General features: G+C 41.7%; 1 protein-coding gene across 5 annotated transcripts in view; it reads right to left on the bottom strand.

Annotated features, from left to right (window-relative positions):
- CFAP74 (cilia and flagella associated protein 74) overlaps positions 1 to 15,651 on the bottom strand; it is a 70,564-nt gene that overhangs the window by 25,052 nt on the left and 29,861 nt on the right. For 2 of the 5 annotated variants that reach the window (XR_010350139.1, XM_064397153.1), the window contains exons 1-17: positions 15,087 to 15,217; positions 13,770 to 14,136; positions 13,307 to 13,397; positions 12,726 to 12,872; positions 12,440 to 12,538; positions 10,907 to 11,011; positions 9,628 to 9,801; positions 8,919 to 9,029; positions 7,636 to 7,738; positions 6,733 to 6,890; positions 6,019 to 6,226; positions 5,431 to 5,613; positions 4,611 to 4,781; positions 4,021 to 4,139; positions 1,196 to 1,262; positions 681 to 770; positions 385 to 558 (exon numbers count right to left, since the gene is read on the bottom strand). Coding sequence is in view for 4 of the 5 variants with exons in the window: in XM_064397153.1 (XP_064253223.1) it covers positions 385 to 558; positions 681 to 770; positions 1,196 to 1,262; positions 4,021 to 4,139; positions 4,611 to 4,781; positions 5,431 to 5,613; positions 6,019 to 6,226; positions 6,733 to 6,890; positions 7,636 to 7,738; positions 8,919 to 9,029; positions 9,628 to 9,801; positions 10,907 to 11,011; positions 12,440 to 12,538; positions 12,726 to 12,872; positions 13,307 to 13,397; positions 13,770 to 14,109 (2,340 nt within the window). In the remaining variant the exon portion in view is untranslated. Of the gene's footprint in view, positions 1 to 384; positions 559 to 680; positions 771 to 1,195; positions 1,263 to 4,020; positions 4,140 to 4,610; positions 4,782 to 5,430; positions 5,614 to 6,018; positions 6,227 to 6,732; positions 6,891 to 7,635; positions 7,739 to 8,918; positions 9,030 to 9,627; positions 9,802 to 10,906; positions 11,012 to 12,439; positions 12,539 to 12,725; positions 12,873 to 13,306; positions 13,398 to 13,769; positions 14,137 to 14,814; positions 15,041 to 15,086; positions 15,218 to 15,651 lie in introns of those variants that run through there. The other 3 variants (XM_064397154.1, XM_064397155.1, XM_064397156.1) reach the window with 3 other exon arrangements.

Below are 15,651 nucleotides of genomic sequence, written 5' to 3'. Positions count from 1 at the left end.
TTGCTAGTTTTGCAGCAGTTCACATGTTTCTGCCTTCCACGAGTTGAGATTTTTAATGACTGTCAGAATCTCCTGTTTTAACTGAAGTATTTTCTCCTAATTGTCATGAATGTGGAGAAAATAGGAATCATGACATAAATTACTAAAATATTTTAAAAAATCAGCATTGCTGGTTTCCCCACGCCTCACAAGATAATTGCTTTTACATTCCAATATTTGGGTCTAACAGACTATATTTATACCAACCCAAATGTACTGAAGGTTGGACCAGATGATCTTCCCAAGCCCTTTCTGACCTGAGCTGCTTTGTGACTCTGCACAACTCCACCACACTCCCCAAAGCAGAACATTTCCATTCCTTCAGGGAAGTGCTTTGGAACCCACCACTAGTGCAGGAGCAGCTTTTACTGTTGCTCTGAGGGTGCTGGTGGCACCTGCTGACGTCTGAACTTTGAATCTGGCTCCCAGAGCCCCGCTGTTTGTCAGGCTGATGGTCTGTGAAATTGTTTCTCCCACCACAAGGCTGCCAAAGTCAATGAGCTTCTTATCCAGAGCCAGCTGTGAGAAGATAAACCATTAATTACCACTGGCCTACATAGCACTAATGTCAATTAAATGAGTATCAGCTTTTTATAATAATAATAATTATATTATCCACATGCTTAAAAGAAGTCCCTTACCATGCAAGTCTTGACTGTGCATTTCAGTGGAACAGAAAAAGAACCTGTCTGGGCCATAAACATGACTTCTCCTTCTAGCCCTTTATTTATCTAGAAAACAAAACAGAAAAAAAAACCCCTAAGTAATTGAAAAAACCCCTAAGTAATTAAAAGAAGATTTAGCCTGACAAAAAATATTTTCACTCATTCTCTGAGCACCATATTAAAATGTATCTTTACTGATTCTATGTTTCCATTTTAAAACTGTCTTTGTGACAGCTTGGTTAACTTTAGCTGGGCAAGATTATAAATATTTGGAAACTTGCTCTCATTTGGAGGCATTTTTCCAACCATGCCCTCAGAATTTGCCTTATGACAATTTATCAGAGCTTGAACATGCACACAGCTGTCCATGTGCAACAGTAGCTCTTCTAAAAATGTAGGGTTTTTTCTTGTTAACAGTTAAGAAATTCAATTAATGATGTTTTTAATCAGACTAATGGCCTGTACTAGGATTCTCCTCACTGTGCACTTACCATTGGCTTAAATGTTACCAGGAATTCACAGGACATCCCAGAAAACATTTTGCCAGGTGGGTCAAAACTGTGGAGATAATTAACATAAAACTCCAAATTAAAGCTGTGGATGGAACACCCAGCTCCTGCTCTGGTAACAATGGCAGATTGCTTTTTTTTCCCCCCCTCACTTGGACTAATTATCAGAAAAGTCAGAATGAGTGACAGATTAATGAAAGGCTCCAGAACCCTGCTGCAACTGGGAAACAACAAAGGCTGATTCTTTATGAAGGTTTTATTCAGAAAGACTCAAAGTGCTTTTAAAAGGCAAGACAGGGACTGCAGCCAAGGAGGTGAAGCTGAGGCTGAAAACCAGCAAGAAGAGGTGGAACTGCCCAGTCAGACAATTAGGAAGCAACTTGTGCCATTATCCATTTTAATGCTGCTCTGTAACATCTCCCCTGTCCAAACACAAAATGAAGAGGAAAAACTCAAGGAGGGAGCTGCAGATGATTAGAGAATGTGCTGCTTGTTGCCAGCTGTATCAAAATTATCTTGAATAGAATCTGCCACTCATTTCACGGTCTGTGTGAGGCAGGGAAAGTGCCCATCAGAAGACAAGACATTTCACAGCTGCACTGTAAATGAAATTCTTGAGGCACTCCTGGAGCCCTGCTCTGCCTGGCAGAGGAGCCAGAGGAGATAAGGAAGTGTTGTCAGCCATGGGAGCCCCTAAGCCAAGTGAGACATGGAACACAACCTTCACAGCTTTATCACAGCAAAATTAAACTCAAACCAAAGCAAAATGAAACCTTTTCAGAAAGGGAAACAAAGAGTTCAGAATTCAGGAGCTTAAAATGTGGACAGGGAATAAGCACCTGCACGCTGACCTTCTGAACAGATTCCTGGCAGTTTCTCCTGAGAAAGACTTTAAGGAATGGTTCTTTATTTCAAAAGTTACCTTGGTAAAATAGTTCTGATTTAGAGCACAAACTGCCAGACACAGAAACCCACACAGAACCACTCTGCTAAGGAGAGGCTCCATGGGTGTAATACTGCTCATTTGAACCACTGGAATAAAGCTTTTTATCAGCAGATCCAGTGCCTGCCACTGATAACAGCTCTCAAGTGTTGTATCTGTAAATACCTGTGACACCATGACAGTGTAGATGTGCTGGGTATTTTCAAAATACTTGGCAAAACTATTTTGTAACAAACAATTTATTTCTGGTTCTACCTGAGATAAGCTTTATAGAGTGTAGGATCAGTGTCCACAGGTCTGTGCTCTGCTGATCAAATTATTAATAACATAAAAATGGAGAATAAAATCTTAGATTATTTTTGCTAGCTATCCTGCTGGCAAATGTATGGGTAACCAATTGAATTTTAAAAAGTTAATTAATTTATCCTACATTGAAAAATCATTCACGACTCTTTGATATTTGGAGAGTACTTTGAAAGGCAATTACAGCAAAGAAAGACTCAGGCCTTTCAAAAAGCATTGTTTAATTTTTGGTCAAAACCCAGAGGTGCTGATTTACCATATGCAATTATCCAACATACTAAATGAGTGAAAAAAATCAATCTTTGAGAGCAGGAAACCCTCATTTTGTCGGATTAGTAGCTTCAGGCTTTGTCACAGAAATTAAACACGTGTAAGTGGGTCAAAATTAAATCCACACACGTGATTTTGAACCAACCATGAGCTACACATGGAGTTAAGCAGCAGAGTTTAGGGGCTGAAAGCCTCTGCTGTGTCCTGCTCAATTTTTCACCTCCACCAGGCTGGGAATGAAGTGCTCCACACCTCTCCCAGTCCACCACAGCAGCTGGATCCAGACTTTTCCAGCTCTCCAGGGATGTTGTTCAGTCAAGAACTCTCTGTTCACATTCCTGGGGACTCTTGTGGGGACCAAGTGGGCAAGGAATGGCTTCACCTTGGAGCATCCTGTCCTTATGGGACAATGCAGAAATTCCAGGTGTGGTTTATCCCCACAAGGACAGTGGGCAGGGAGCTGGGAAAGGAGCTCTGGAGTGTGAAAGCACTCACAGTGGTGAAACAACTTGGTCATTCACAGGGGTGTCATTCAACTGTCCCACAGGTGGCTTCTCCAGGTCAGCAGGAAGGTTGAAACCTGAACTTCTCCTCAAGCCAAAGGACTTCACCTCCATGTCTCCTATTGGTCCATAAGCTTTACTTACACACAGAAATTTTAGCATTTTTTCACTTTTAGGCTAGACTACAATAATTTTTTGTTTGTTTATTTCACGGAATTCCAGGTAAATAAATTCTTTTCATAACTTCATTTTTTTTAGAGAAATACTACTTTTCACAACTTGCTTTTTGGTTAAAGACTCAGTGCACCTCCAGAGAGAGCTGGTGTCTGAATTCTTACAAAGGAACACTTTGTGGGTACCTCCTTTTGTTTATTTATAAGCAGTAAGATAAAATTATCAATATCGTTAAACTGAGATTAATTTGCAATCTCCCAACTAGACATAGTGTTTCATTAGATAACCTGGCAGTAGGATTACAGGAATAGATTGATGGGAAAGAACACAGGATTGCAATTTAAGTGCTCTTTTCTCTGAGATTGATTTCCTTTATTTCATCATTTTTTCCCTTCCTTTTCTGTTGAATTAAACTGTTTATCTCAAGCCACAAGTTTGACTTTTTTCCCCCCCAGTTCTCTCCCCCATCCCACTGGAAGGAGTGAGGAGCTGCTCTGTGGAGTTTCTCTGCCTGCAGGGTTAACCCACAACAAGCAGAAATTTCAGTTGCTGCAGAACTGGGCTCCAGCTCTTGTGGTACAAAGGTAAAACAAGTCTGCAGTGAATTTACTTACTGAACACTGATGAAGTCCTTGAGCCATTCACTGATTCCCACCAACCTGCAGTAATTAACACTGTAGGATGCATTTGTCAAAACAATCTTCTTTTTGTAGATTTGACCAACATCAAAATCCTTGGAATGCCAAACACACCAGGTGAATGTCAGAGACATGATGTCATGTTCATGGTCTAAGTGAGTTATTAACAGTTTTGTTAACTAACTGAAATTTACCTGCATGGGAATCACCACTTCTTTAAGGACGTTATTTTACAGTAATAATATATTTACAAACAATGTATAAGTACCAGTCATACTGCCCTTCAAAAAACACACAACACAGTCCAACAGGAGGCTTGATCATCTGCTCACATTTCTGACAATGTTTAGACTGCCCTAAGCAAAGAAGTATTTTATAGTTTAAATAGTAAAACTAACTAGTTTATTTAATCCATCACTTAACTAAGAGGTTGTTAGAAAAAAAGGCAAGAGCTGTCTCAAATTTCACTACAGACCTCTTAAAGGCTGCAACAGATTTTCCATCAAGACATTGGGATACACCTCCAGCAGATACCTCTCTACAATTCATGCAGAATGGCCACTGACCTTGAAATGAATGCAGCTGGGTTTGCTGTGGAAAGCACAGCCCTTATGTTCCTGAGCAGCCACAGTTTGCTTGTGAAGAATTCTAGTTTGGAGTTTCTCCATTTTTTTCTCAGCAATTTGTTTCCTCATTGCCCTGATAGCCAACAGTGCTGGATCTCCTGCTTTGGGCACCTAAAAAGGACCATGCAGAAAAGTGACCACAGGATCTGCAGCTCCAGTAGAAAAATCTGCAAAAGGAATCTTCCAGCACCTGGCCAGCCTTTGTCTGGCTCTCTCCAGTCAAACTCAGCATTCCAACCTCAACATGAAGAATTTAATGGATTCTCAGCTGTCTGTTCTGCAGTTTATCACCACTCAACACTATAAAATTATGTTTTTCATGGCAGAATTCGCTTTTCTGCACTTTAAGTTTTTGGGTTTTTTTTCCCTTCTCAACTTATTAAACATTGAGAAAAATAATCAGCTGACTTCACTGGAGTGTTTCAGTCATGGTCCAGTGCTTCTCCATGCAAGTCTAGGAATATGTACTGACATGATTTCTTTTTGATGGATTTTGAAGTTTTTTTAAACTCAAAGAAGTAAACATAATGTGATTTATGTCTTCACAGATTTCTGAACTAAACCTAAAGCACTGTTTTCTCTTTGAGAGAACAAACTCCTCCAGAACAGTGTGAAAGAGCAATGACTGATGATATTCTCACATCTGAATTTCTGCATCTATGTAATAACACAATGTCTGCATTTTAACTGCAAAATACACAATTACTGGTTTCAAGCAAGGTTCTTTTCTGTTTCTAACAAGAGACATCACAAGGTTTACCTTGTACAAGTCATATTTCCGACTCCAAAGTCCTGGGAACTCTGGTACCAGGAGGGTCTTGTCCCTCTCTGTGTCCTCATCAGCACTTTCCAAGAGCACATCCTGGGATCTGTTCTTAGACCTCACTCCTTGGGGAGCACTTCTCTCCCCAGCCACGGAACAAACTGATAGAGAGCACCATGGCTTTGGTGAAAGAACACAAGTTTTGAAGATACAGCTAAAAATTGCTAGAGAACAGTTACTTCAACAGTTATCAATTTCTGAGGAGATCTTTTAACACAAAAATTACAGGTCTTTGGCTTTTTGGCCTCTTGGCTCAGAAGCAAAAGATGCCAACCTAGGCCAATCCCCTCTTAAAACACTGAATACAGACAGAATTTTATGTTAAAAGTCACTATATTTCCTTCAAGAAAAAGGAAACTAACAGATATTAAGAGATCTGATGGGGAAATTACTCTCCACTTGTTCTTTACTGTCTCATGTTTGGTTGTAGCCCGTGCTATTTTTAAACAGAATTCAATGACCTGCACATTTAACAAAACAAAACAAGACAATCTAAAGAGAGTTGACTCCTAGGCCTTTGATTACCTGTGATATTTCTCTATCTGCATGTTTGCAGCTCTCCTCACTTTGCCAGGCTTTCGCACTCTGCAGTGAAGGACTCTCAAGTTTACCACGAGCCTTAATTGCCTTAGTAGGGGACTGACTTTTTCTCTGCTTGTGAATAGCATCTCTTTCTTGCAAAATTCGAGACACAATCTCCATTTTTCTTGACTTCTGCAGTTCTCTAAAAGCTCTGTAATCCAAAGTTGTAAGAAATATTAACCCAACCATGGTTGTTTAACAATAATATTAACTACAACCCAGTTCCCTTGGAGCCTTTTAGCTAAATAGCAAGTCTTTAAGTCGGGTTCAGTGGTAATTTGTGCCAAGACACCAAGTGATTCAGAGGCTGTTTATACATTTTTGCAGACTAAATATACTCAGTTACAGTGTTTTAGAAGGCTGATACAGACTTTCACAGTGTTCATGGGAGGAAGAAGGACAGTTACTTCAGGTTTCCAGTTTGGGGTCACTGAACTCCCCTCCTGGAGGCGTGGATCACAGAACACCCACGGGGCTCTGGTGCTCTGAGCACCCCTAAGGCAGGAGTTCAGGGCACCAAGAACAGGCTGTGCAAGTGTCACACACAGAGTGGGAGAGGGAGTTCACTCCCTCCAGGCACCATCAGAGATGTTCTGCCTTCAGGATCTGACTGAGCTCCAGGGAGCAGGCAGAGTTTGATATGGATATGATACTCACTCTTTCTTTTTTTCGTGTTCTTGCTGTCGTTTATGGAGAAAAATTTCCCTAATAACATTGCCTCCTTCTGCTAGGATGGCCTCCTTCATTTTCATCTCCTCCTTCTTTGCCTCCAAGGCCTTTGCTTTGTTCAAAATCTGGAGAGTTTGGAGCCTTTCCTATGAAAGTCACACAAACCAGTTACATATTTGATTCACATATTAAAGAATATAAAACAGAGAATCTAGTGCTGGTCCCCTTATCCAAGTATCCATTTGTGGTGGATGTCTCTGAAGCAGAAGGTGTTGTCTGTAATATTCTCTGTAGCCATGGGGTGCTGAGATGCAGAAAGCTCTCACTAGGTCCAGGTTACTTCTCTACCCTTCCAGCCTGCCCCTGGAATGCTGCTCAATGAAGGAATATGAAAAGATAACAGTTCTAAACAAATCAGGATTAAATTAAGATCATTCCCTCACATTCTACAGAATATAAATAGAAAAGCAAAGCAGCATGGCTCAGAAATTCCTAATTTATACTATTTAAATTCTCAAATAACTGTTTTTCTTCCATATGTTTTCTCCATGTGGAATATTTCTGCATTGGGATCTAAATAACTGGAAATCCTTCTGGCTGAACTTCCAGAGAACTTTTTTTAGTATGCATTATTTCCCAGAGAGTTCCCCTCCCAGAACAACTAGACTGTTGACAGAATAAACTGCATCAGCAGAAGTGTCAAAACCTGCCCACACAGATCTCATGCCATCCCTGCAATGGTTAAATTCTCCCCAGTTTTGAGGGGTTTGGTCAGTGATGTGATCAAAAATCACCACACAGCTCTGCAGGGAAAACTGAGCTGACTTGCATTAGAACCCAGCAGCCTCCCAAGTGAGTGACTTCATTCCCATCCCAGCCCAGCAGCAGTACCCTGTTGGAAGTGATGCTGGTTTTCAGGGAAAGCACAGCTTGTATCCTTCTCTCCATATGCTCCTGAGCTTTCGCTTCTTCCTTTGCATTTTTTTCATGAATTCTGTAAGCAAAGTTAAATCTTTCAGGCTCTCATCCTGGAAAGCTCCTGGTAATAGAATGTCTGAGCTGAAAAGGAGTAATTGCCAGCAGGCATTGCTGCTGCACACCCCTGGTTGGTGGGCACTGGCTGTGGGCACAGGGGAGCAGCTGCAGGCTCCTCCAAACACGGCACTGCTCAAGCTCCAAGTGCCAACAGGTTTTCAAATATTTTGCTCAACAACTTTAATTTTTTTAAATTTTGGATATGAAGAATGTGTTTCATGTTATGACATATGACTGGCTGCTAAAATAAAGAATTCAGGTGTTGCTCATATAAGCAGTATCTAAACCTTATGTAGCAAACTTTTACAAGCCAAGCACATGTACCCACACTAAAAATAAACCTTGAAACTCTACAAGTTGGAAATGTGTGGGCAGGAATCAAACTTGGGAATATTTCAGCAAATATAATGGGAAACCAGGAAAAAAAATAAGATTGATATGTTTGCTATACTTGTAAGAAAAGAATCTATTTGATTTTGTTTTTCTTAATTATGATCAGTTTGTACACAACATCTAATAAAAATAAAACAACACAGAAACAGTAAAATTATTTCAATCATTTTACAATTAAGTCCTCATATTTATGTATTAGGATATATTTACACATATGTAAAAATAAGTAATGAATGTTCTGTTTCTTCAGCAGCAAAATAATTCAACACCAGAGTAACAACATAAACATCAACCTATGAAAGAATATATAATTTAAAATCAACCAGAGCAGCAGCACAAAGAAATTGCCCATCAATCCATTGATGCTTTTTTACCATGTTTCTGAGGGGACATAGAATGGCACAGGGCAGGTTTCAAACCTGGATTTTAGTTATACTACTACAGTTAATGACACACACAGATTTATAAAGTGCTTCAAATCATTATCAATGCCTCCAAGTGCTCAGAGCCCTCATGACAGAGACTCCAGGGAATCTGGAGGCCATGCTAGGACACCGAGTGGATTTTCTTCTTTCCACATCCTTTTTGCTCTGTAAGATCTCAATGCCTCACCACACTGTACCTGGCAAGAGACTTCCAGGTGAAACAGAAGACACAACTTACAGAAAAATCATTATTTTTCAGAGACTGGAGGATAAAGGCTTGCCCAGCAGAGAATGCACAGCAGGAAAGGAGTGAAGCCCCACCTTGCCATGCTTTGCCTCAGGAAGCAGACTGCTTTCTCATGGTTTCTTTTGGCATCCTCAAGGAGTTTTTTATTTCTTTCTTCACGTTCTCTCCGGGCTTCCTCCTCTCTTCTGCAAAACACAGACAAACCAACAGTTGCAGCAGGACTAAGGAAAATTTGATTCCAACACAGTGAGACCTCAGGGTGGGGTTGGGGAGTTTATTAATATGTGCTGAAATTAGGGCATTTGTTCACTCTCCACATCCCCCACATTATAGACAAAGTGATAAACTTCACAAAAGCCACAGACTGACAACTTTTGCTCTGCTTTTGGAGGTCACTTTTGTGCTTTTTGGTGTCTGCTTCTGCTCTAGGATATCTCAGTGGACTTCACCATAAGCCCAGAAGGTCCTGGAGGCCAACAGGACTGCAGACACGTGCAGTTAGTCTGACCCAATAAACCTCATTTCCTGTGATAAAACCCCCTGCATTTCTATTTTTTTTTTTCATTTTCATTACGTTTCTTCCCATAGATCAGAAATCTTTACTTGCATAACTGCAAGGCTGTGGCCAATTCTTATTTTAATTCCATTTCCTCATCAAATATTCCTGAAGCACACCCAGCTAAGACACACAGTAGCACCAGTATCTGAACTAGCTAATCTCAGCAGAGAACTGGCTGAAAATAAAACAAGAAAGGCAGCAGGCTCTGACTTTGAGGCTCTTACTTCTCTCGAGTCCGACGTGTTCCTTCTGCTTGCAGGGCTGTTATTTTTTCCTTCCAAATCCTCACTTCTCTCTCCTCCTGGTATTGCATCTGTAGCTCCTCCTCATCTTTTTGAAGTTGTTCACGGAGGATGTCGCATTTTCCCTGTTCACTTTCTATCTGCCACAGCTCAACCCTTTAAAAAAAGTGTGAATTGTTTTCACTGCAATACTGATATTCTTTCATTTTAAGGTGATAAATTGAGTAGGGAAGGCTCTATGGGGTAAATAAACATGTAACCATGCTTTCTTTTATTATTTAAAAACATATTTTTAATCAAACCCTTTTGTTGACACAGACTAGGGCTCATATGGCTCATATCTAATATTATATCCCTTTCAAAGACATCAAAATATTGGTCCAAAAAAGGTAAAAAAATAAACCTCAAGTTTGTTTTTCTCCCATTTACCTAGAAGAAAATATGAAAACCAAGAAAAGTTCTAAAAATAGCTTTTCCTTCAACAATAAATAACTTCAGGGACAGGGCACAGCTTTTATTTTTCCGTGCTTTGCTGAAGGAGCCAGATAGAATAGAGCTGAGTACATTAATCTGTTCTGTGTATTGCTAATCACACAATAAACAAGTCAAGCATTTTAAAGCTATTACACAACACTGCAGCAGAACACACTGTATCCTGGTTAACCACTTGGCTAATCACAGCTAGAAGCTCGTGCCTGTGTTCCTCCTTTGATGTACCTGTGGTACCAAAATATAAACACACTCACCTGTTGCCTCCTGCAAAACACAGTTTTTCTCTGTCTGATATAAAGAAGTAATTTATTATGTGTGAACAATCAATTACAAGCAGCAATATTAGCTTGGCATAGAAATACACAGTAGTGCTACAATGTTTCCATCACGCTCATTTTCTATCCTTTCCTTTATGCCCTATAAAAACACTAAGAGGCATAAATTAAAGTGTTTATGCTCATGCACAGACAGATTTACTTTAGTCCATCTTATTTTACATTTCAAATGAGACCTGTTCAGGTCACAATTCATGCACCTCTCATAATAAAATCAAAACTTTAATTACATGTGCAAAGCTAACTTGGGGACTGAGCCACATCACCCAGCTTTGTAAGGAATGAACCAAGCAGGCTAAAAGTTGCTCTAGGTTGATGTAGTTCTGTATTTATAAGCAATTTCTCTATTGACTAACTTTTGAATCCATCCAACAGCATACGAAGAAGACAATAAAGATTGATTCCCTTCCCACTTTCTTCATTGCCTCACTTACAAGTTTTGTTTTAGTGTCAGAGCAAGTCTCAGCTCCAGCTCCTTCTCTGTCTCCAGCTCAGTGCACAAGCGGCTGCTCGCGGCCTGCAGGCGGGACACGGCTGCCCTGGCAACGTTAGAGAGAACCCACCAGGAAATGTGAACTCAGCCCCCCTTGCAAGATCAGCAAGAACAAAACACAGCTCTAAGGCTCAGATTTATTCAGTAGAATCACAGAAATTTATGTAGCCTCTTCTTTAACCTTCTAAGTGTCCATTCTTGAGGCAGAGTTTTCTTTAAACTCTTACACATCAGTTAAAAGGAACAGATGAGGATTTCAAAAGCACTGACCAGTAGCTTAATGCAACTATTCACTTCTCAGACTGATAAAAGTAGTATTACTCATGAAGATAAGCGTAGGTGAACCTAGAGAACCTAGACCGAATTTGCTTTTAAAATGGTACTACAATATTCCATACATTCCATTAGCTTACAACTGCAGTATTCCCACACAGTTATTTTCCTTCTCTCCCCAGGAAAACTAGCAGACAGTGTGCTACAGGATCCACAGACAGTGGCCTGACTATACTCAACATAAACTCCCATCCTCTAAATGAAAATTGGATCTTCTACCTGCAGCTATTCCTCTAAATTCAACATTTCTCTGTTGGCATTGGTAGTGCTAATGGCAGCCAGGATTTGCATTATTGCTAAACCACAAAGACTTTGAACTTCATAAGCCAGAAATCTATCAAGCCTTCTCACTCCACTAGTCACTTGCTAAATGTAAGAGATTGGGAGAATTGCTATTTTTTCCATATCTAGACCTCTCCATGTGACCCATCATAAGGATAAACACTACACTGCTTTTCTGCCTTTGCTGGGATTTGTTACTGTCTCTGAAATCCCACTTGCAGCACCTCAGGAGGCTCATTTGCATCAGCTCATCAGTTTTGTTTAAGCAGCTCTCCCATTCTGGCAGCTAACCTGCCTTCCTTTCTCTCATTCATCGCTGCTCTAACCTGGAGATGAACACAGGTTAGAAATGCAGCTGCGAAGTTTGTTCACAAGCCTCTGGCTCCTGGTACACAAGCCACCCACTGCTTTCTATTTAAACCAAATGTGAAGAGTACAGTAAATTGCCTCCCACTTGATAGCACAAGTGTTTCAGAGCAGCTCCTGTATGCAGAGCTACTCCTGAAAGGCATTCCTGCATGCTAGAACAACAAAAGAAAGGGATGGTGCATGTATGTGTGCATGTATACAAATACATACACACATAGATAGAAATCCTGACTGAGTAATCACCAGAAGCAAAGCCATGACCTCCAGGAGTGCCACAGCACCTTGATTCATCAGACTGAACAGAAGATTGACACAATTGACAGCAGTGGGCTAGGCTGATTTAGTACCTGTTGTTACATTTTAAAATATATGCCTCTTTCCTACCTATTCCCAAGTTTCCACCTCTTCCTGCTCTTATCTCATTAATTACACACAGATGAACATAGTGGATGCCTGTAATCCTTGGTATCCAGAAATACTCTCTACCTACACATTGCCAGCCTCCTCCTCTCTCTCTATTTCCATGTCTACATGATCCAGCTGCTTTGCCAGAATCTTGCTCCGCAGCCGACAGGCGCTCAGCGTGTCACTGCAAGAAACAAACACATCATTTCTGTTTTGTAGGTTCTTTTCCCAGTAAAACTCTTCTTTTTGAGGGCAAGATCCACAGCCAGGATTCCTGTCAGATACATAGTTCTATAAACTCTAGTATTTATGATGGATTCAGTATTTGCTGGGGATTTGTGCTGATGGATTATGGTTGCTTCAACACTAACCTGGTTTTTTGGACCGTCAGTTCCTTTTCCCTGACCATGTCATCCAGCAATTGGAGGTTCCTCTGTGAGTTTAATATGTGAATTCTGTCTGCAGACTTCAGAGGCTGAATGTTACCAATGTTGCCCAAAGAGTGTTCTGAGCTTTGCCTTTGAATTGGAACACACAACCAGCAAAGAAACAATGTGAAACTGTAGTTATGTGAAGTTTGCCTGACATCCTTACATCCCTGCTTTCTGTTTTATTCTAGCAGAACTGTTACTTTTAAGACCATTATAAATAAACAGGAACATGAACATAAACAGCAGAGAAAGTTTGCATGCATGGATTTAAGCCAGGATTTTCAGTATTGGATATCTAATGTTGAACATTTATACCCTCATTTAAAGCATTAATGATGTGTCTTTGTTTTAAAATGCCTGGGGCTCCTCTTGATCCCACCTCAGCTTTGCAATTTCAGTGTTCCTGAACAATAGTTTACAATTTAACAGGAACGTTTTAAACTAGTTTAAGCCATGTCACACACAGCTGGTCACTCAGCACCACTGAGGAAATTCTGTTTGAACTGGAACAAGGTATTTACGTGCTAGCATCAGACTGGTCTCCAGCATCTTCAGAAGTGTCCTTGTTTTCCACCTTGCCACTGCCATCCAGATCTTCTTCCAGCTCATATTCTAGCAGATATTGAAACAACAGCTTAATAAAGAGACTTGGAATTTTCAAATGCAAAGCTTTCTATATTTGCTGTCAAGTCACAGTGTGGAGAATCAGACATGACATTTTATAGCATTACTGCAGTGTACATTAAAAAATTCATATGCCAAAACACACAGGACTATGATACACCTGCAAATGAACAGGAGAATGCTCTCTGCCTTCATGTGCAAGTGTCACCAAGAATTCCATTCGTGTGGGAAAATCCCAGACAAGAACAGGGAGGGGGACAAGGGAGGATAATGTATTGTCAGGTTCTGGCCAATGATCTAAATGTTTATCTTACATTAAGTTTACATTAATGTTGAGTTATCAAAACAATTCTTTTTCACCTTCCCAGTGTTCTTCTATGTCAGAGAGCTGACCAGCTGCATCCTCTTTTTCTTTCTCTTCATATCTTTCTTCTTCCTCTTCTTGTTCTTCTTCCTCTTCTCTTTCTTTTTCCTCCTCTTCTTCTCCTTCTTGCTCTTCTTGTCTTTCTTCTTCTTCTTCTCCTTCTTCTACTTGTCTTTCTTCTTCTTTTTCTCTTTTTTCTTTTTCCTCCTCTTCTCTTTCTTCTTGTTCCTCTTTTTCTTCTTCTCCCTCTTCTTGTCTTTCTTCTCCCTCCTCTAGAAACACTAGAGGAGACATTTGCTCTTCTCCCTCACTAAAACTGATCTCATGATCTTCCATGCTGGCAGCTCTTTCCAAATGACCAGGCTGAGTAAAAAGAAGAACATGTTTTCCACATCAAATATCCAACATCTTGCAATAGTTGTGATTATCTCTGGAGGTGAATTCACAGCATTCAGTACATACTTAATGCACATGAAATAACTGGATACAACTACATACCTCTGTGCTAGTTACACATTTTGAGTATCAACTATAATAAATCTCTTAGTGAAAAGCAAGGACTCTACTTTTTTTTTTTTTTTAATTTTTAACAGAGCAATCAGCTCAGTAATAAAACAAACCTTCTTAAAACAAACCTTCTGGATGTATTTTATCTACTTACACCACGACTTTACCCCAAATAATTTGGGCACAACTCCAACAAACACTATTTGTTCTTGAGTCTTGTGGAGTTCTCCAATGCAAAGCAAACTGCTTCCCAATGTTGTTACAATTTATTAGAATTCAGTAAATTCTGCATGTCATCTAGAATGAGTTATTACCACATGGCTGAGCATTTCACATCTTACCCACAGAAAGACTTTTGGACATATGATTAATTTTAACGAAGGTGGCTCAGCTTTGAGTGCGTTTATGTAAATCCTTCTGCAGAATACAAGAAGAATCAACAAGAAGAGAGCATCTATTTTCTCCAGTTAAGGAGCAGAGAAAACAAACCCCAGGATTTGAAGTATGGAGGAATGAGTAAATGATAGAAACCACCTTAAAGCCAATAGGATTCCTACGCTGGGCTGCTGATTTAGGGATGTTGGTGGCACTAAGAAGCGGCACAAACACCAAACGAGCAGCCAATGCAGCAGCGGCCCAACGCCTTCACCAAACCCCTGAGCTGTGAGGCCGTGTGGCTCCAACTCCCAGATAACAAAGTTTGGGGTGAATGAGGCCGAGATGCACAGCACGGCAGAGCCCGAGCCCTCCCACAGGACACCCCGGGACCGTCTCGGTGCTCGCGGCGCTGTCCCCTCACGGCTCACCGCGCTCGGCCCCGGCGCGGCTCCTCACGGCCCCGGGCCCGCCGCGCCGCCCGCCCGCGCTGCCACGGCAACGGCGCCAACCACCGCGCGCGGGGGCGCCGCGGGCGCACGGCCGCCATCCGCCCCCGAACCGCCGCGGGCGCGGGGCGGCGCTGCCGGCGCGGGCCGCTGGGTCACCTCCCCGCCGTGGGGTGGTGCGGGCCGGGATGGGCCGGGGTCCCTTGGCCTGGGTCTGGGTCCGGTGTCCGAGGGCCTGGGTCTGGTGTCTGAGGGCCGAGATCCCTGGGTCTGGGTCCGGTGTCCAAGGGTCTGGGTCCGGTGTCCGAGGGCCGAGATCCCTGGGTCTGGGTCCGGTGTCCGAGGGCCGAGATCCCTGGGTCTGGGTCAGGTGTCCAAGGGTCTGGGTCCGGTGTCCGAGGGCCGAGATCCCTGGGTCTGGGTCCGGTGTCCAAGGGTCTGGGTCCGGTGTCCGAGGGCCGAGATCCCTGGGTCTGGGTCAGGTGTCCAAGGGTCTGGGTCCGGTGTCCGAGGGCCGAGATCCCTGGGTCTCGGTCAGGTGTCCAAG

Source organism: Passer domesticus, chromosome 22 (genome assembly GCF_036417665.1).
Source record: "Passer domesticus isolate bPasDom1 chromosome 22, bPasDom1.hap1, whole genome shotgun sequence".
In the NCBI taxonomy this organism is placed as follows: Eukaryota; Metazoa; Chordata; class Aves; order Passeriformes; family Passeridae; genus Passer; species Passer domesticus.
This window is presented reverse-complemented; position numbering and strand designations above follow the sequence as displayed.